The 20,817-nt window shown below is 28.2% G+C and overlaps 1 protein-coding gene across 1 annotated transcript in view; it reads left to right on the top strand.

The window, feature by feature from the left end:
* The window catches only part of LOC112603506 (protein split ends-like), a 54,692-nt gene extending 34,386 nt beyond the window's left edge, over positions 1-20,306 (top strand). Inside the window, exons 3-18 of the mRNA XM_025352100.1 lie at positions 5,871-6,059; positions 7,854-8,033; positions 8,111-8,290; positions 8,374-8,519; positions 8,606-8,831; positions 9,054-9,180; positions 9,245-9,547; positions 10,832-17,051; positions 17,124-17,419; positions 17,494-17,885; positions 18,023-18,776; positions 18,884-19,103; positions 19,167-19,387; positions 19,516-19,707; positions 19,804-19,962; positions 20,105-20,306. Of these exons, the coding sequence (XP_025207885.1) occupies positions 5,871-6,059; positions 7,854-8,033; positions 8,111-8,290; positions 8,374-8,519; positions 8,606-8,831; positions 9,054-9,180; positions 9,245-9,547; positions 10,832-17,051; positions 17,124-17,419; positions 17,494-17,885; positions 18,023-18,776; positions 18,884-19,103; positions 19,167-19,387; positions 19,516-19,707; positions 19,804-19,962; positions 20,105-20,233 (9,934 nt within the window). The 3' untranslated portion in view covers positions 20,234-20,306. The remainder of the gene's footprint in view (positions 1-5,870; positions 6,060-7,853; positions 8,034-8,110; positions 8,291-8,373; positions 8,520-8,605; positions 8,832-9,053; positions 9,181-9,244; positions 9,548-10,831; positions 17,052-17,123; positions 17,420-17,493; positions 17,886-18,022; positions 18,777-18,883; positions 19,104-19,166; positions 19,388-19,515; positions 19,708-19,803; positions 19,963-20,104) is intronic.
* Positions 20,307-20,817: the final 511 nt, after the last annotated feature.

The raw sequence follows: 20,817 nt of genomic DNA, 5'->3' as shown, positions 1-20,817 counted from the left end.
TTTTAAAAAAAAAAAAAATTTATTACTCGTTGCCCGCGTAACCGCCGCCGATGCTTCTCCCCCGCACAAACTCGTCGTTCGACGCCTCGCCCTTACTTGTCTCCTCCTTTTCGTGTCTCCCACTCCGTTTGACCGATTTATATAATAAAATACATCTCGCGCGGTCGCGACGAACGCCGTCGTCATGTAAAAGAACACGTCTCCCCCTCCCCAAACCTAACCGCGTCGGCTTTTATTATTATTATTATTCCGGACGGCGAACGGCTTTTGTCTGTGCAGACTACGAGTTCTCTGCATCCCGAATAGACTATACGAGTTATAATATATGTATATATATATATGTATTTCTTGCTCTTTGTTCGCTCAGCTCTGCATTAGTGCCGAGTGACGATAGCGGCCTAATTAACGTTTTACGGTTCGTCGTCGTCGTATTCAATTTATATATATATATATATATATATATATAAAGAAAAAATATATAAAAAACTGCGTATTATTATTACACACACACACACACACACACACACACACATATCGAAATTGTAGTAGGTATTAGTTGTAACAGTTGTATATAAGTATTGTAGTAGTTTATTATTAAAATATAATGCTCTCTTACAAAATAATTTTATCATAAAATAAAACATTAAAAATGTAATACTTGTGGAAATACGTCGATAGTATTAAATACCTTATAGTACATATATTTATATACATAAATGAGTTAGAAATCGAAGAGATTTGAAACTCGCCTGTCCAAATTCTAATTGATTGAGTTTGTTCAGTGTAGTAATAATTTAATTTTTACAAAACAGTTCACTAAAACTACGTTTTATATGGTAATTTGTACCTAAACTGCGACAAGACAGTTATGGATATCATGAGCAATGTGTGCCAGAGCATTCAATATGATTTACTTTGAAATTTTTTTCTAATAGAAAAAATATTTTAATATTAATTTAAAAGTTATTACGTAATATTCAATTTATTTATTAATTCTAAACGATTTATACTATTTGATAATCACAACATGAAATTGTTTTTATATACTTTATATATAAATTATACATTGAATATGTAAAGAATAATAAAAATAAGATTAGTTATGAGGTAAAAAGTAAAAAAAAAAAAATGTAATAGGTATCTATATCAATTTTTTTATTATTAGATCTGTTATTTTTAATTGTTTTATTTTTTAATTTATGACCTTCATATTGCTAATTTTTTTTTTTTGGCACTAGTTATATAACATGTATTTAAATTAGAGCAAACTATTTTCTTTTGGATAATTGTAAATTTGTTTATTTCACAATGCTTACTTTTGTTATGATTGACAACAATTTTTAAGTATTTATTTACGTAAAACATATGATATTATACACAACACCTAATTAAAATTCTAGTATTAGTAGGATATGAGAATTGAACTAAATATTGTGATGTTGAAAAATGTGTTTTTATCCCAATATTATTAATAAAATAATAATTAAATGTATGACTAGTTGATAATATGTAGTTAGTACATAGATAATATAATATACCTATTTAATAACCAAGGATTTTGGTTCGATAACATTCATATTCATATTTATCAATATAAGTAAAAATATAAATTATAAAAATGTATCAATCATCATTTATCTTTTTCTAAAGGTTATCTTGAATATTTCATATTAAGTTTTAAATTTATGTACAATATCATGTAACGTGTATGAACTGTAAAATATGCATTTTAAGTACTTATAACATAACCTATTTGGTTCGCAAGAGATATCAAATTATCTGTTTTGTTCTAAAATTAGGTAACCAAGATTCATGTTTTAAAATATTTTTTATCCTTGGTAAAATAGTTAGGATAAGAGAATTTACTTTATCCCCGTTATATAAAATTAAAGTTCAATCATATACTAAAATATTAAAATTAATTAATAAGTAATATTGGGATTTTTTCCAAATTTAATATAAACTAAATGTATTTACTTAAAGTTAAATAACTTATTATATTAATGATCGATATTTTATTTTAAAAATACCTTCAAAATAATAATAATAATATTTTATATATTTTTATTATTATTATTTTTATAGAATAATATGGATTTGGTATGATAGATTATTTACAATTTGGAATTACTAATGCCATTTATTTAGTAATGGATATTATTCTAATTTACTAAAAATCAAAAAACGTTACATAATATCATTGGTTTACGATCTATCCTCAATGATAGTATTTTAAATATTTAATGTATTTAATGTAATTTCTTTTTCAATAATACATAATTATTATAATAAATACACGATTATGTAATGTTAGAAGTATATTGTGATATAAAAATTAATTATTATTTTAATCATTAAATCGATTTTGTTTATATTTTAATGTATAATTTTAATTGAATACTCAAAATTATTAAACCTATTACAGTTAACTGTATATACTGTTTCAAATTATAACAACATTTCTTTATTATAAATTATAATAATTTCGTTATGCACATGCATAACCTATGCATGATGTACAAATATGTAAAACTAAATAATTTTACTAGGTCAGGCTAAAATATATAAAAATGGTGCACCATCAAAAAAATGTTTTCTTTCTTTGTCTATTTTTTGACTATTGAATTCTAAGAATACCCAATTTTTATACAATAGTAGTTAGGTTAAATATTTTAATTTATTTATTTATTTATTGTATTTTTTATAGTTACTAAGATACCTATTCATTTATAGATAAAAATCGTACCTATGTACCATACATACAGATATTACATTTTTTTTACAAATTATAATATTTTTTATATTGTCCTTTATCTTTCATATCTGCCTAGTTTTTAAGAAAAACGCTTCATCGGTATACAATATACTTTGGTTTAATTCATAATTTTTTCCTATGCGTGAATGACTTCTTTTGGTGACGGTTAATAAACATCACTAATATAATATTATTTCTCAGTGTCATATTATACAAATATTTCCCTTATAGTTCTGCCTTTAATTGTATTAAAATAATATTAGGTAGTTTAATTAAATAGAACACGTTAGACACTTGACCATAACAAACTTTTTTTATTGATTCCTTATTAATAGATCGTACGAATTGTGTTATCCATTATTGCCACTCATAATTACTTTATCGATTGTTATTAGGTGTCGCTTATTATTATTATTTAAATTTTTAATTAATTACTATTGCGTAATAATTATAAAGAGAAAATTTATTTAGGGATCTCTAATAATTTGTTACGCTTGTATATGATATATGAATGTTGTAATATTGATATTACTTATTCAGTTATTCATGATAAATGATAATATTTCGAAAATTGACAATTTTTGTATTATTTATCTGTTAGAACGAAAAATGTAGTTGATATTAGTATTTTGAAGTATAATGTCTTATTTTATATAAAAGTTTTATTCGATTATATCTATATCATAATTTATGGTCTTCACTCTTCACTTGTATATTATTAAATTGTGTTATTAAAATATGCAAAATCTTAATCAGTCTACAAACGTTTTGAAGGTTTTATTTCCTTCTCCGCTTATTTTTACGTTTATTCCTAGTTTAAAAAAATAATCACTTATAGTTCTGTAAACATGAAAATGTGTAAAGTTCTTGAAATTTAAATTGAAAGTACAAAATTATTTTTTCGTACTTGTTGTAAGGCTGTGAATTTAATATATCATCATATGCTTAAAATTTTTTGAAAATTGGCTAAAAATCTAATTTTAAAATATATTATTTCATCAAAAATAAAATTTTTCATATCAAGTTTAAAAATAAATTATTATTTTACTCAGGTAAATGTTCACAAATTATAAAAAAGATACCCTAATATGTGATAAACAAGAAAAATTACCTAAAATAGCAAGAAAACAAACTATATTCAATTTAAAAAAATTTAAACTATCAACATATTATTCAATAAATAAAATACATAGTGCAATGTTCAAATTTCATTATTACATAATTTTAAATATATGTTAGGATTACTAAATCCTACAATAAGTTAAAAAAAATAATTTTTCTACTGAATCACTTTAAGAGAACGTCCTACTACCCGCATGTATTGTTTGTATAATATACTTGAGTATTGAAAATCTACTTACCGGCTTCTTATTAGCCTTATAGCTTATTCATAAAGTAATATTATAAAATATAGTAAAGTTATTATTAAATTTACTCATTATCACACTTTCGAGAAGAATCTAAACGGCTCAATCAAAGGATTTTTTGTTTATTTTTATTTTAAAACTAATTTTGCTATGAATTATATAGAATATAAATTATTTATGTTACTTTTTTTTTTTTTTTAAGCATATTTACAATTATACATTTTGTACAATAAGTAAATTTGATAACATAGGTAGTAGTAAAATGACTTGAATGTCTTGAGGAAGGAAAACCGTCCATCAACAGTACCTCCTATTTAATTTGATGGGTTAATATAATATGGAGACAGGCAAGAGGGTCTCTTGGCCATTTTCTTTTTAACCTCATCGGAGGATTGTTGGGGATGGTTATAGAAGACATGCGGGTTATGGTACTTAAAAATTTCTCATTAAAAAAAAAAGCATTGCCAATGACAATAGTTATATTCAAATATTTATAATAATTTATAATTTATTAATATTATTAATATTATTAAACAGTCAACGATTGGATCGCCCGTGACGATCTTTTGCTTTCAAAACCCATAATATTAGAATTTGTTAAAAATACTGTTATCTTTCTGACCATTAAATTAATATTTTTAATATATTGAACTATGTAAAACATTAATTGAAATCACAACGTTAAAAGATCACTTTAGAGTAAGATTAGTTAATAGGATTATTACGTGTTCAATAACACCACCTATGTAGATAATAGAGTATAAAGTATTGTTTAATTAACTGACTGCCAACTATTTTTATTTCCCTTTATTTGATTGTATTGGTAGTGTCATTGATCAAATAATTTTTTTATCATTCAAATTCCAAATTATTCAGTTCTTGTATTTTATTTATTTATATTAATATTTTCTACCTATTAATTACTAAACATTGACTAATCGCACAATAACTTTTAAGTTTGGTGGTCAGTGGCCCTTAAAACCTAAATTAAAGTGACTCTTTTTTGATGAAGGACGTGCAGCTCCCATTAATCAAGTCTAGTAACTCTATCTCTTGATCTATTTCTACTTGAAAATTAAAAAAAAAACAACATTTATTTCAAATTTGTTATCATGTAAATATAATATGATAAATTTATATTGTTTATTTTTGTTGTTAATATTAAGTGATTAATATTTTTATTAGCTTTTAAAATTTTTTTTTGACATTTTAAAAAATAGCGATGTAATTTGAAGTGTCATTCTATATAAGCTTAAACGGTATATGAACTTGATCTTGCATAATCAATAATTATACTATTTAATTTCTAACTATGTTACTCGATCGCATTATAGCATAAAAACTATTTTATATTATTATAATATACTCTATAAAGTCATATATATATATATATATATATATATATATATATATATATATAATTTAATAATACTACAGATTTATAATTTGATATATTTACTTTAAGTATATATGGTGTTGGAAATAAAAAAATATCAATTAAGCAAATAAGATTAAGTCGTTCTCAAGTGCGCAGTTATGTTTTTTAATATTTTTAACGCCCCTTACTTCCTTACCTATCCCAAAATTATTATTGAACTAATGTTGAATGTAAACACTAATAATTTGACGTTAGTCGTGGCAGATATCCTTCAATATTTTCGCTGCATTAAAAAATAAATTTGTATAATTGTCAACTGTTGTAGTCTGATGTACATTCATGACTGAAGATTTTTCTCTTTTTTTCGCAGGTCTCCCCTAGAGGAACTCAGCAGCTTTGAACGTTCTAGTCATTTTTACGATCGTGAACGAGAGGCTAGCTACCGCGGACGACCGACCGCTGCCGGCTACCACGTTGTATCGCCGATTCAAGGATCGACCGATCCGCTCCGACCTCGTCCTCGTGAGAGGACTGTCTTCAGGGCATACCCGCATGAAAGGTAATTACTAATTATCTTCTTCGTATCTCGAGAAAAGATATAGCAAAGAGGGGTGATTGCTTAAGTTTTTCGACTTTAGTGAGGTGGTAGGTTTTCATGAGAAATTTATCACAACGGTATTGTTTTTATTATTTTGACGTTTTTGATTGAAAATATCGTATTTAAACATGTAGTGTATAACACGAGACAGCTTCTAAGGTTTATCATTTTAATATTTACTAATAAATATTAATATTTTTGTAGGAGATTTAAAATTCAATTAGTGTTTATTATATATATAAATTGTAATAAAAATGGTATTACAATTTAAAATAAATTAAATTAAAATATTCATATTAATGAAATTGATTATCATGTTAGGTAAAATTTTTATAGTTTTTTTTATATCATTAAAAAGACGTAATGTCTACTTGCGTGCGTTTTAATACAAATATACTACATGACAAATTTGAATTTTGGAGAATTTATTCTGTGGTTACTTTAAAATTAACTGCACAAAATGGATTCTTTTGATCGAAAATTTACTTTGTTATATGTTTGTAAGCGATGCAATATATGGCGACATCTTACCATCACGCTCTCAGAATGTACAAACTTTTTATTTTTAAAACATGAAATATTAATATAGTATAGTTCTAAATAGAAAGAATGATAAATGTAATTGGAAAGAGAAAAATATTAAATATACTATCAAAGGTAGAAATTACAGATAAATTTAAAGTTATTAAATATCGAGAAACTATGAATTTATATGAATTAATGAGCTACGAATGCCTATATAGTGAATTTACTTTAAGAATGATTTATTTAAAAAAATATATATTGTGTCGTTACTCCATTATTAGGACATACTCACGTATTGAAATGAAAAAATTATTATTTTTTAGAAATAATATGCTATTATAATAATATTGTTGTCTTAAATGTGCTATCATACAAAGCTTAAAGTATAAACTAAGTACAATATTACCTATTCATATATTGTATATTTGTATACCATTATATATTTGTACTTTATACTACCTGCTTGAATATTTTGTTCAATGATTTCGTATGTTAATTTTATACCATAATTATTTCAGTATAAATAATAATATAATAATAATGTAGAATCTACATAAATTATTTTTCAGTTTAGGTATTATTATTCCAGTGTATTACATATGAATAAATAAATAAATAAACATATGTATAAATGTTGATTATCAATAAAATCGATTTTAACTGTAAAAACAAAAAAAAACTGCTAAAATATTATGCAAGTGTAATTTAGGTAAGCAATAATTATGGTGAATATCCAATTTTCCTAGCTTTTATGGACAACCGACTGTCACTATAGTATAGCAGTATTGATTTGTTAGTGTTTACGACACGAGCGATAGAGTAGAGTGGGCGTGAGGGCGGAAGGGCGCAAAGTCCTGGCTCTTGCAACCCCATTAGTATTCCAACAGTTCCCTGGGGTTCTTTGGACGCTATTGTCGTGTGTGCGCGCAACCGACTCTCGATCATTAGTTCGATATTTTCATTCAAAGTCGTCTATTTCAAACATTCTGAAATATTTTAATTTTTTCGTTATCTACATATTGTGTATTTATTATTTACATTTTGTTATAAGCTTATAAAATATCGTAAATGGTCTATGAACGTGTGTTTTTGTGTATTTATTTGTATGAACATGTTACACAATAAAAAATTTGCACCATGCATGTTTCGTAGGTATATTTTTTTATAGTGAAATAGCAACAGGTCTATATTATAATGGTGAAACATAATAAATTTATGTCGGTTTTATAGCGTTGTCACTTCTAGCAGAGGTCACCACCACCGTGTTGGTAGCTGGGCTTTTGAAGCCAACAACCCAAGGTTCAATCACCACCTAAATAGTTGTAGTTCACCGGATTTAACATACCCGGAAGATAGACGGGTAGATCCACCTTTAATAATCGTCCGGAATAAACACCTAAAACCCCCTAGGTATGTTCAATATTATAATATTATTTTTATATATATAAATAAATTTATCATTTTTAATGTTTATATTGCTCGTACAGTGAGTCTAGGGGATGTAGTGAGGATCGTTCTGGTTCACCCTCAAGCTCTAGTTCGGCTGCAAGTCATTCAGAGGCAAGTAGTTCGTGTAGTTCTTCTTCATCACCTAGCCCTACTCCACAGCTGCCACGTAGCCCTAGTCCAGGTCCCGCATTATCCGACAAGTCTTCTTCAAGCCATAGGTATTAATGTTAAACATATTTTAATTTTCAGTTTATTTTTTGATTGAGAATGTACATACTTTTATTATTATTTTTGTTTTTAGCCTTCATGGTAGCTCGAAGAGTAGTACGGTTCCGTCCCACACCATTTGTGCACAGTCACCGAACTTAGAAAGTCAAACATCTCTTTCACTCGAACAACAGAGGCATAATGCAATCTGTATAAAAAATCTACCTTTGAGGTCTAGTGGTAAGTTAACAATTGATTTTTGAATAAATTAATGTGATTATTTTCTTAAAAGCTGATTTAAAAAAATTAAAATTTTTTTTTCTTAGATACCAGTCTTAAAGATGGTCTGTATCATGAATACAAACGACACGGCAAAGTGACGTGTGTTAAAGTGGTGGGTCAAGGGTGCGAAAGGTACGCCTTGGTGTTCTTTAAAAAGACTGAAGATGTTGATAAAGCTTTACAAGTATCTCACGACAAGTCGTTTTTTGGTTCTAAAATTGAAGTTTCTTCATATCAAGGACACAAAGATGTGGATGACAATGAAAGCAGGTAATGAACTCATTTATATAATCTGTTATTGATTTTTTGCTTTAGTCATTTGTTTATATAATTCTTGTTTTTATATCTAATTTTTGTAAATAAGTACCAAATTCTATATAAATTTTTTTTGAGAATGAGCAAAATTATCAGATTTAAATATTAATCAATTAGTCTGTTAATAAAATACATTTTTACTATGAATTTAATTAATCAATAAATATTTTACTATAGACCGATTGAGACAGATGTGGATGAGTTTCATTCAAAAGCAACCAGAACTCTCTTCATCGGTAACTTAAATAGTAATACTATAGCAGCTGATTTGAGGAAAAATTTTGAAACATTTGGTGAAATTATTGTAAGAAAATATATAGCTTTTAATTAAATAAGAAAAATATTTTAAATATAATTTTTTATTGCAGGAAATTGATATTAAAAAGGGGAATAATATCAATGGAAGTACAACAGGCACATATGCATTTGTCCAATACATTGATATATCCAGTGTTGTAAAAGCTATGCGTACCATGGATGGTGAATTTCTGGCAGGAAGTCGAATAAATTTAGGTTTTGGAAAATCACTGGCAACTACATGTGTTTGGATTGACGGTGTTGCTGAATCGGTCAGCGAAAAATACCTGGCTTCTCATTTTAATCAGTTTGGTAGTGTTACTCACTGTGTAATTGACCGAACTAGAGAACACGCTTTGGTGTTTTTTCAACAGGTAAATTTTTGTTTAAATATTAGTATATTATTATCCATACATTTTTAAACTTTGATAACATTGTTTGCTTTAAGTTTAATAATATTAGGCTTTTATATTTTTAAAATAATAAATATTTGTCTACTTTTAGACCAAGTGTGTATAATAGTTTATTCTTAGTTCTTTCAGATAAAAAATAAATATGAAAACAATTTTTGCTTTATACATTTTAATACATACAATACATTTGATAGTTATTTAAAATACTTTTCTAAACTTAATTACGCATTTATTATTAGTCTGTATTTCTTCTTTTTTTTTTTTTTAGATTTTTATCAAAGAAATCTAAAAATCATAAATAAAAAAATGAAAAATTAATATATACAAAAATTTATTTCATGATTATTTTTCATGACCGTTTTTAATAGGTATCTAATAATAAGTTATGCATTTTGTAATATAGTATTTATTTTGTCTATCCAATTTTTGATAAAATCTCCCATTTGCTAAGACATTTGTTTGTATTCAGTGTATGTTTCTTTAACTTGATTACTTTCTTCACCCTTAATTTTAAAATATTCTAAGCTTAATCAAAAAAATATTTATATATATTTATTTTTATACTCAATTTTTTTTATTTAATTACTATTATTTCTTATTTATGTAATTTTAATAATTTTTGAAATAAACTTATCTATTAGTAATTGTTCTAATTTTATTTTTCCTATATTGGAAAATTAAAAAAAATTGAAAAAATACATCTTCTTTTAGTTTCCCTAGCAATGTATTATTTTACAAGGTAAAAATTAACAGTGACATGTTTCCAAGTATACTTTCAAATATGTATATTTACAAACACAAAATTATATTTTGTACCTTTTCTTATTTTAAACCATAACTTACAATTACTTGTTGATATAAATAAATAAATCTTTAAATCAAGACATATGACCACTAATATTAATGATGTTTTATCCCAAAATAGAAAGACTAAGTTTTAAAGATAAATTAAAGGCAAATTAATTTTGGTATAAATTATTTTGAAGTACTGTTGTTAGTTATATTTTTTATTACCTTTGTTGTATGATTATTTCATAAATAATAAAATACTAATTAATCATAGTTGGTATGTATAGCAGTTATCAATTATTAGTAAAAATATTTTTTTTTTATTAATTAAATTTTCTTGTATCGTAAGTGACAAACACGCTATTAAATATTTTTATATATATTTATTGTGTTTTGAATTTTTATACTATGTTGTAAATCTTAAATTATAAATTTTAAAACTATTTTTAATTTTAGATCGCACATGCACAGTTAGCTGTTACTCAGATGCGTGGTTCAATTATGAAAGGTCGAAAACTTCAAGTTGATTTTGCATCTAGAGAGTGTCAACAAGGATTCTATGAACACTTAGATAAGACATCTAGTGAATCTAGTCCTAGGTTCACCACCAGTCAACAACACGATAGTACTGCACAATTATCACCTAGCAGTACAAATGGTGTTGCTATTCGAGGTTTTGAAACTCCATCATCTTCTTGTAGTAGTGCTGCTGGTGACAAAAGTTACCCAAGAAATCCTGATGAACCACGTGTTAGTTCAATTTCTGTTCCTAACCCTCAAGACATACATAACTTGCAAAAGGAACGTAATTCTCTTCTGGAACAGCTTGAGGACTGCATCAGTTCTGGTGATGAAATTCTAAATGATTCGTCTAAAGCACAGCAAGTTAAAAGCCGTTCGGGCACACCTTTATGTAATGAACGTCCCCCAGAGAGTCTCACACCTCCGACTCAAGTTCCTAGATCTCATGTACCGATCTCGTTGCCGTTGCCCAGATTTGCTGTGCACGTCTCTAATCCCCTGCTCAGCCCACCTCTAAGCTCCCCTAGGAGACCTCAGTCATCTAACTCGGATGATTCTCAAGCCTCTGATCCTGGTGCGCCAGGTCTTGAAGAAAGATTAAGAAGTCTAGATGAAAAATACGAACAATGGAGTGGCTCTAGAACAAGTGTTCTTAAACTTGATACATCGGTTCGTCTTCGTTCAAGATATAAGTTGTTAGATACTGTTGATAAATTAGAACCTTCAGATATTGTCAAGTCAGTTCTTGCAAAACCAAGTGTTTTTGATGAAGATACAAAACGACTTGAAAATTTTTCTGATAAATATATACCTAAAGAGTTTGTACCATCTCGAACGAGCCCTAATTTACAAAACTTCAGACACCAACAATTGGGTTCATTTTCACCATTAACACCATCGAGTAGTGGGTCTTCTAAATCTCCTCCAGCTTCTTCTCCAGCAGCTGTTAAAACTCAATATTCTTTTCCAAGTCATCCTCAACCTATAATAATCACTCAAAGTTGCAGAACTTCACCTACAGACCCTCGATTGCCACCTACTGATCCCAGGTTGTTAATTGACCCAAGATTATCTGCTGCTGATCCTAGATTATCAGCTGATTCAAGAGGATCTTTTTTGACTAAACAAAATATCTGTACTATTAACGATAATAGGTATGTTCCTGATATACTGAATACTAAGGATCCTCGACATCCTATACATAAAGATGCAGAAATTAAAGACGGACCTGAAGCATTTTATAGGAGTAAAATTCGGGATGAGTATACCAAAAATTGGTTGCATACATTTGACCGAAAAGATAATGAGCCAACCTATAGGTTGGTTGACACATTTGATCGTCGAAGGTTTAGTGACTTTAGAAAAGAAGAAGAAGAAAAGTTAAAAATTGAACAAATAAACAAACAAAAACTCTTAGATGGATTTGTTGTAAAAAGAAAATGTTCTAATGATACAGTAGTTCATCCTAGTCCATACTTTGTCAGTGTTCAAGAAAAACAAAAAAATATTGATGATCTTAAAAAACTTAATGAACATAAAAAAGTTGAAGAAGTCACAAAACGAGAAGAACGTATTGAGATAAAAAAAGTAACTGAAGAAATTAAACCTCCAGAACCACCTCCAGCTATAAATAATATTGATGAAGATAAGATAGACTTCATTACCAATGAAAATACTATTGCTAATATTCTACTATCTTCTATTGAAAATTTGAATAGAAAGACTGAAACAGAAGAAACTAGAAATAAAGTCGAAAGAACAAATTCGAATGAATCTGTTAGCAAACTTTCAGATACTGAGAAAAAGAAAGAAGTAATTAATGAATCAATAAAAAAGAAAGAACATGAAAGGAAGAAATCTATTGATTTTGACCATACTAAAATCAAAGAAAAGAAAGACCATGAACCTAAAAAGGTTTTAGGTTCTAAATCTAAAGAATGCGAAAGTAGCAAAAGTAAAGAATTAGAGTTTAACATGTTTGAAATTAACCGAATCAATAAGAAAAAAGAAGAACTTTTGATAAATGGTAAAACAAAAGATGTTGAGAAGAAAAAAGATACTAAATTTGACAAAAAACCAGAAACTAAAAAAGAAGATAAGAAAAAAGATTTTCTTAAAGAAACTGATAAAAAGGATGATATTGATAAGTTAAAAGAGAAAAAGAAAGATAAACGTGATAAAGATCCACCTAAACACAAAGAAAGAAAAAAGAGCTTAGATGAAAATAATAAACATAAACATGAAAATAGCAGTAAAAGATCAAAAGAACATTATAAAAGCAAAGAAGAAGAAAAATCACATCAAAATGTCACTGCTGATTTTGATGGCAAGTTTAATGATGATAAAGATCCTAAAAAAGACAAACGAGTAGATAGAAACAGCATTAGTAGTAATAGTTCTACAGGCCGTTCATCAAAAAGAAGAATGAGTGACAGTTCTGAAAATCTTGATGATTCTAAAAGATCAAAAATAGATAATAAAAGCTTTAAAGATAAAAATCATAAGAAAACTAATGAAAAACACATTTCATTTATATCTAAAATTTTAGATGGTAAAAACAAAGAACAGAAAAAAGATCACCACGAAAAAAAGGTAGATAAGAAAAAAGAAGAGAGAAAAGTTATCAAAACTCCAAATGAATCAGAATCTGAAGATGATGATGAAGATGAAGAAGCTAGAGAAAGAAGAAAAAATCATTCTATATTTGAAGTTGTATTAGATGAACCATACGTTTCAATGTATGATAAAGTAAAAGCCAGATCTACTAAAAATATGCAAAAACAAGAAGAAGAAAAACGTCAAGAAAAACTCAAAGAAAAATTTAGTCAATTAAAGCAAAGTAGAGCAAAAAGAGAAGAAAAAAAGAGATCTACATCGTATGATGGTGATTCAGATTCTGACCGAGGTTTACGACGTTCATCTAAATTGCTCATTACCAGTTCAGATGATGACGATGACTATTTTCGACGAAAAAATCAAAGACCCGTTTCTGATTCATCAGAAAACGATAGACCAAAACTTCAACGAACTGTATCAGACTCTTATGAAAGTAATAAAGTTAAAACTCAAAGAAGCACTGATACTTATGAAAATGACAGACTTAAAGCTCTGAGAGTTGTATCAGATTCTTCTGAAAATGAAAAATGCAAGCAATTATCCAAATTTAAGTCTAGAATACAATCTGAATGTAGTGATAGTGATGATCATTTTGTTCGAAAAAGTTCATTTACTTTTGACCGAATACAAAATGATGTTGACGTACAAGGGTTTAATGGCCATCAAAAGAAAAAGAAACAAAAGAAACAAAAAAGTGAATATTCAAGAAAATCAATTGATATTAATGGTTTAGATAATAATCATAGGCCAATTAAGGAGAAAAAGAAAAAACATTCAATTACTCATAAATCTAATATTAATGAAAGAATGCAAGATATTTTTGGATCCTTATCAGATGAAGATAATGAAAAAACAATTGTAAACAAATGGAGTGTGTCTGATGTTTTTGGAACTGATTCTGATACTGAACATGAACGTAAAGAAAATAAACCAAAAATGGAAATTAAAAAGTTCAACGAATTTGGTAAAGATGTGTTAAAATCACTTTCTCATAATGTAGATGAAATAGCTCGGAAGAAAAAGAAACGAAAAAAGGATAAGGAAAGAAATAAAGAAGATCGAAGAGAAGACCGTAAAGAAGAAAGAAGAGATGACCGTAAAGAAGAACGAAGGGATGACCGTAGAGAAGACCGAAGGGAATGTCATCTAGATCGCAAGGAAGAACGTAGAGATGATAGAAAAGAAAAAGAAGAACTAAGAAAAGATGAACCCCGAAGAGAAGATCGAAAAGATGAATCAAGAAAAGAAGATAGAAAAGATGAACCAAGGAAAGAAGACAGAAAAGATGAACCTAAAAAAGAAGATCGAAAAGATGAATTAAGAAAAGAAGATCGCAAAGAAGAACAACGAAAAGACGAGCGCAAGGAAGAACCACGAAAAGAAGATCGTAAAGATGAACGCAAGGAAGAACAGCGAAGAGAAGACCGAAAGGATGAAAAGAAAGAAGATCGAAAAATAGAGATTAAAGATGATCGAAAAGAAGAAATGAAGAATGATAAAAAAGAAATTAAAAGTGACAGAGTAGTGAATATAACACATGAAGAAAGAAAAGTGCCTAAAGAAGCGAAAAATGAAAAATTAGTAAATATAACCCATGAAGAAAGAAAAGTACCAAAAGAAGTGAAAAGTGAAAGATTAATAAATACACCTCATGACGAAAGAAAAGTGCCAAAAGAAATAAAAAGCGATAGATTAGTAAATACTTCGCCTGAAGAAAGAAAAGTGTCTAGAGAACCAAAACATTATGAAGAAATAAAAGTAATGGATAATCTTCAAAGTATAATTGAATCAAAGAAGAAACCTAAAGAATTTATTGCTAATAACGTCAATACAATTACTCCAAATAGAGATGTATTTTGTTCATTTTTTGATTTTGATGACTCTAAAGGTCCTGAAGATGAAACAATTACTATATTCAAAGGAGATGATGATACCGTTAAGACTGAAGTGATGTTCAGGAAAGTAGATGAGAAAAAAGAATTATTATTTAGACCCATAAATACATTTGAACCTATTAAAAGGGAAATGATTGGATTTGGATCTCACATGGATGATGAAACTGCTGTAAAAAGTATATCTGAAACACCCGAGCCATTAGTAGAAGAAGCCAATCCTGTTGAAATAACACCTCCAGAAGAAAAATCAACCCCGGTTATTTCTCAAGAAGAAACTGAAGGAGCTGTTGCAGCATTACTTGAAGCAGCATTTGGTCAAAATTTTTGTGACTCTTCATATTCTGATAGATCTACTAAACCTGACACTCCGATATCTGATAGTGAATTACGAATTGATACTGATGATGAAGATAGTATAGATTCAATTATTGACGAATGTAAAAATGATGTATCAGATTCTTCAGAAAAAGCAACTACTCCAAGTAAAACCGATGATGAAATCGTAAAACCAGATAAAAAAGAAATTGTTGTTTGTACTGAAAAAATAATGGAATCTGAAAAGCCAGAAGATGATCCAAAGTCTATTGAAAAACCTAAATTTTCTGAACTTCAACAAGAATTACCAACACCTGAACCTTTGGACACTAAACCACAGTCACCTTTAAGTCACAACTTTAGATTACCCCAAATGGTCATTCAACAAACTAGTATAAGATCATTAAATATTAATTATGCTAAACCATTAACAGAAGTAAAACCACCCATATTACCATCTCCAGAAATTTCAGAGACTATCACTGAAAGCATTTCAAAACCTGAACTTAAGACTGAAGATCATATTTCTGTTGTAAAATTTTCTACTTCTCAAATACCAACAGTGATTTGTCAAGAACAGTCTGTTATATCATGTACTCCAATAACATTACCAAAACAAGAATTTAGTCAAACATCTGTCTTACAGCATACTAAAGATACTCAAGTTGTTCAAAGTTGTATAGTTTCACCTCCAATTATTTTACCTGAAATTATAAAACCTAACTCGGATTCTATGAAACAAGAAATAGTAGAACAAGAAGCGGTTGTTGATGAACCAAAACTTCCAGAAGAGTTGCCATCTAATCAAGCAGCAACAATAACATTTGCAAAGAAATCAATAATTCATGAAGAAAAATCAGAACCTAAAGAAAATTCCTCTTCAGTTTTAAAACATGATGAACCTGTATATCCTGTTGTTGCACCAATTGAAACTGATGAAAAATCAATGCCTAAGCATCCAAAAGCAAAAGGTCTTGAACGAATTGTTGAACAGATAAATGAAAAAATGAGAGCTAAAGCTAATGAAACTGCATTAAATTTAACAAAAGAACCTATAATGATGCCATTGAAAAAGGCTCTGATTGCAAAAGACAAAGATGAAAATAGGTCAGATTGCAAGATAGATGCTGTAGAAGTTAAATCTAAAATAGTTGAAATGGAATCACCAGAAGATTTAGTTGTAGCTCCATTGACACCAAAAATTGAAGATAAAAATGAAGTTTTCGCTAGTCCGGGTGAAAGTAGTTGTGAACCTAAAGAATTGGATACAGCTAGAATTAAGAAGGATGACGAGTTCACAAAAGATATGTCGAAAACTATTGATCGAGGTAAAATTTTAAATTTTTGTATTTATTTTATTATCATTATTTTTAAAACATTATGTTTCATTAATTTTCCAGATTCTTCAGTTAGAGGAAGACGAAGAGGTGGTAGAGGACGTGGAACTCGTGGAGCTCCTTCTATAGTTACTCCAAGAAGAACTCGGCAAAATCTTGTAACACCAAATATGCCTCCACAAAATACTTTAACTGACATTTATGAGTTTACGGATGAAGATGAAAAAGTCAGTCAAAAGTATAGCAAATCCCCAGAACCACCTGTAACAAGTACAATTCCAAATATTTCATCATCTCCTCCGACTGGTGCTTTGGTAGTAAGCACTTCTCCATTGACCAGAAAGTCTAGAAGACTACAGGTAAATTTCATTATCAATTTAATTAGTATAATTTTCATGTTATAATTAATTTACCTGTGTTTAATTGTGTTTAGGAAAAAGACGGAAGTAAAAGTACCTTAGAAGAAACAATTGACGAAGTAGCTCGTGGTCCATGTACTCGACGTACCACACGTTCAAAGCCTCAATCAATACCTTTATTAAGTTTGGAAACATCTCCACGAAAAAATAAGCAAATTAATGGGAAAAAATTAAAAGCTGAGTCTCCACAACCAGTTTCTAAAACAGAAACTATTGAATCTCCATTATCAAATGATCAAGATGATGATAAAAATCAGCTATCAACTTCTTTATTATCAACATCTTCATCATCTTCAACTACTTCAGAAACAACCACATTAATTGATCCAGTTACAGGCTTACTTATTCCAATGCAAGAATCTGAAGAAGGACAATATGTGCCTATAGATGATGGAGATAATAATAGGTAAGTGTTAATTGTTTAATAATAATTTAAAAAAATATATCTCTTACTGTTATACTCTGTTGTATATGATTTTTTTTTTTCCAAATAACTTTTGAATGTATTTAAATATTTTATTAATTATATGTTTATTTTTACAGGAATAAAAGATCATTATCAAATGAACCACCTGAGAAAAAAGCTCGTCTTGAGAAATCACCTGTTACATCAGTGGCAATTTCCAAAAACAGTACAACTATTCCAGCTTTGGCTGTTACGCCAAATAACATTCTTCCAGCAACTACCACAACATATGCAGTTACCCCTGGAATGTCCAATGTGGCTAAGACACCTTGTGTTATGACAACTGCTAATTCTGCACCTGTTGGACTTGTCAAACCTAATATTACAGCTTCTGTAATAGCTCCTACAAATATTGTAAAGTCTACTGCCGTCATGTCTCCTTCACCACCACCACTTAAAACACAACCAAATGTTCTAAATAAAGCATCTAATCCTGTAATTAGTCAGCAGTCAACATGCAAACCTTCAATTCCAATTTCTACTATGCCACCACCGATAAAATCTCATTTAACTGCCATTAGTCGTACTCCTCCATTACCTAAATTATTATCACCAAAAGGACACATTGTACAAGCATATACATCACAGTCAATGGAAGCAGTTAATCAGAATTCTATATTACATCCTCCTCCAACAAGTCAATCTTCACAACCATTGTTGGTTAACACTCCAGGTGTTATGAGTCCACCGTTAAGAGGAGTGTTAAACTCGCCATCAAGAAGTATATTAAGCCCACCATCAAGAGGATTATTGAGTCCACCTTCGAGAGTTGTTGTACCTCCATCATCTCAGCCTACCCCATCTGTACACAATTCATCAGCTGTACCTGATGTAAATACTCTTTATTATTATTATATATATATATATATTTATTCTTTAATATTTTATAACAAAGTGATTATTTTTATTAATAAATAAAAATTTAATTAATTTTTTAGATTATTTGTCCAAAAGGATTTGATCCTTCTAAAATGGAGAATTCAAGATGCATTGTTATGAGGAGTCCTTCACCACTTGTGTTGGCAGGCCAACCAATGTCATTTGAAGCTGGTATAGACTCAGCTCCTATAAATATGGTCCCAGCTCATCATTTCCTACATCCACAACTTATTTATCCACATTACATTAGAGATTCAATGGGAGCCTTTATTCCGCCTAGTAAGTTATAAATATATTTTATATTATTCTGAAAACATTATTAATATTTAATGTATCTTTTAGGAAACATAAAAGTAGTACCAGAAATTGAAGAAAATATTCCACCGTTAGAGTTGCGCAAAAGGCTTCCTGATGAATGTATTACAGACAGACTGCAACATAATATTGGTGGAACCCAGCAATATATGAACGTTCAACAAGTAGCTCATCCAATTGGTAGTCTTCCATATGGACAAGTTGTACCAATTAACTATGGTTATCGACCCATTAATTCCATATTAAAGGTATGTAATTTTACGAAAACATTCAATTAATATTTCATTAATAGCAGTTAGTGTTCTAAGATAATTTAACATTGTTAACAAATAATAATGTATTAAGAGATCAGCTAAAATAATATTTTGTTTTCTAGAACTATCCTATTTACTGGCAAGGAACTTTGGCACTCAAGAATGATAAAGCACTTGTAGAAATGCATTATTTATTTGGGAATGCGGCTGTAGCTGAACATTCACTACAACGTAATATTGATGGTGAACTGAAGTTATCCCAACGTATGCGATTAGAACAAACGCAATTAGATGGCGTTTCACGCAAGATGCAGGTAAAAATATTTAACTTTTCAAAAAGATTGTACATTTAAACTTAAATATTAATTGACCAATATATTTAAATGTAATATTTGATTTTTTTTTTTTAGATTGAAGATGAATGTTGTGTGCTAATTGCTGTGCCAATTGGTATGAGTGAAGAAGAATGGAATCAACAAAGTTGTACCTTGCATAATGGTTTTATAACATATTTACAACAAAAACAAGCTGCAGGAATTATTAACATCACAGCACCTGGAAGCACTCAGGTATTTAAAATTTAAATAATTAATCATTTTATCATGTATATTTATACGTTATAAATATTATTATTAATAATAAGTATATTTTATACATCATGTATTTATACAATAGAAATTTAACTAATTTTTTTTCTGTTTTTTGTTTCAGAATGCTTACATAGTGCACATGTTCCCACCTTGTGATTATATAAATAGTGTCCTAGCTACAGTTCATCCTGCAATGGTGAAACAAATAGCATCTATGGCCCATCTTATTATTGTCATAGCCACCGTGTAAATATTCTATAATGAGTACAAATTTCATATTTCTTCTAGCGCATTAGGTGCACAAAGTATATATATTATATAATTAATGAAAATATTCATTAAATAAACCTAATGATAATTGTTAACAATTTTTATTATTATTATTACAATTATTAATTATTATTATTATTATTTTTTTTACGCATTAACAATTTGTTATTGGAATATAATGCTAATGATTTCAAATTGGTTACCATAATTTAAGAAGTTTTCATATTTAAATTAAGATAATGTAAAGACGAATAATCACTGTACAAATTTAGGAGTGAAAAAAAATTGTTTTTTATTTAAAAATTTTTGTTATTTATTTTTCAAAAATTCTAACTTTTTTTTATCTCATTTTTTTATTATTATTTTTATTATTTATTTGTAGTAATTAAGTTGTAGACATTAAATATTTACTTTAATGTAGACATATTGTTGATATAATTTAAACAGCCAAATGTTAATTAATACATGTTTATCATAATTAAATGAATAATTTTAAAATTGACAGTATTATTTGGTAAAATGTTTTATGTACTTATGTAGAAAATTGTTTCATGTAAGAGTTTC

The sequence above is a fragment of the Melanaphis sacchari genome, unplaced genomic scaffold (assembly GCF_002803265.2).
Source record: "Melanaphis sacchari strain LSU unplaced genomic scaffold, SCAv2.0 Contig10_pilon_pilon, whole genome shotgun sequence".
Classification (NCBI taxonomy): domain Eukaryota; kingdom Metazoa; phylum Arthropoda; class Insecta; order Hemiptera; family Aphididae; genus Melanaphis; species Melanaphis sacchari.
Note: the sequence above shows the minus strand (reverse complement) of the source record. Positions and strands in the feature narration are given on the sequence as shown.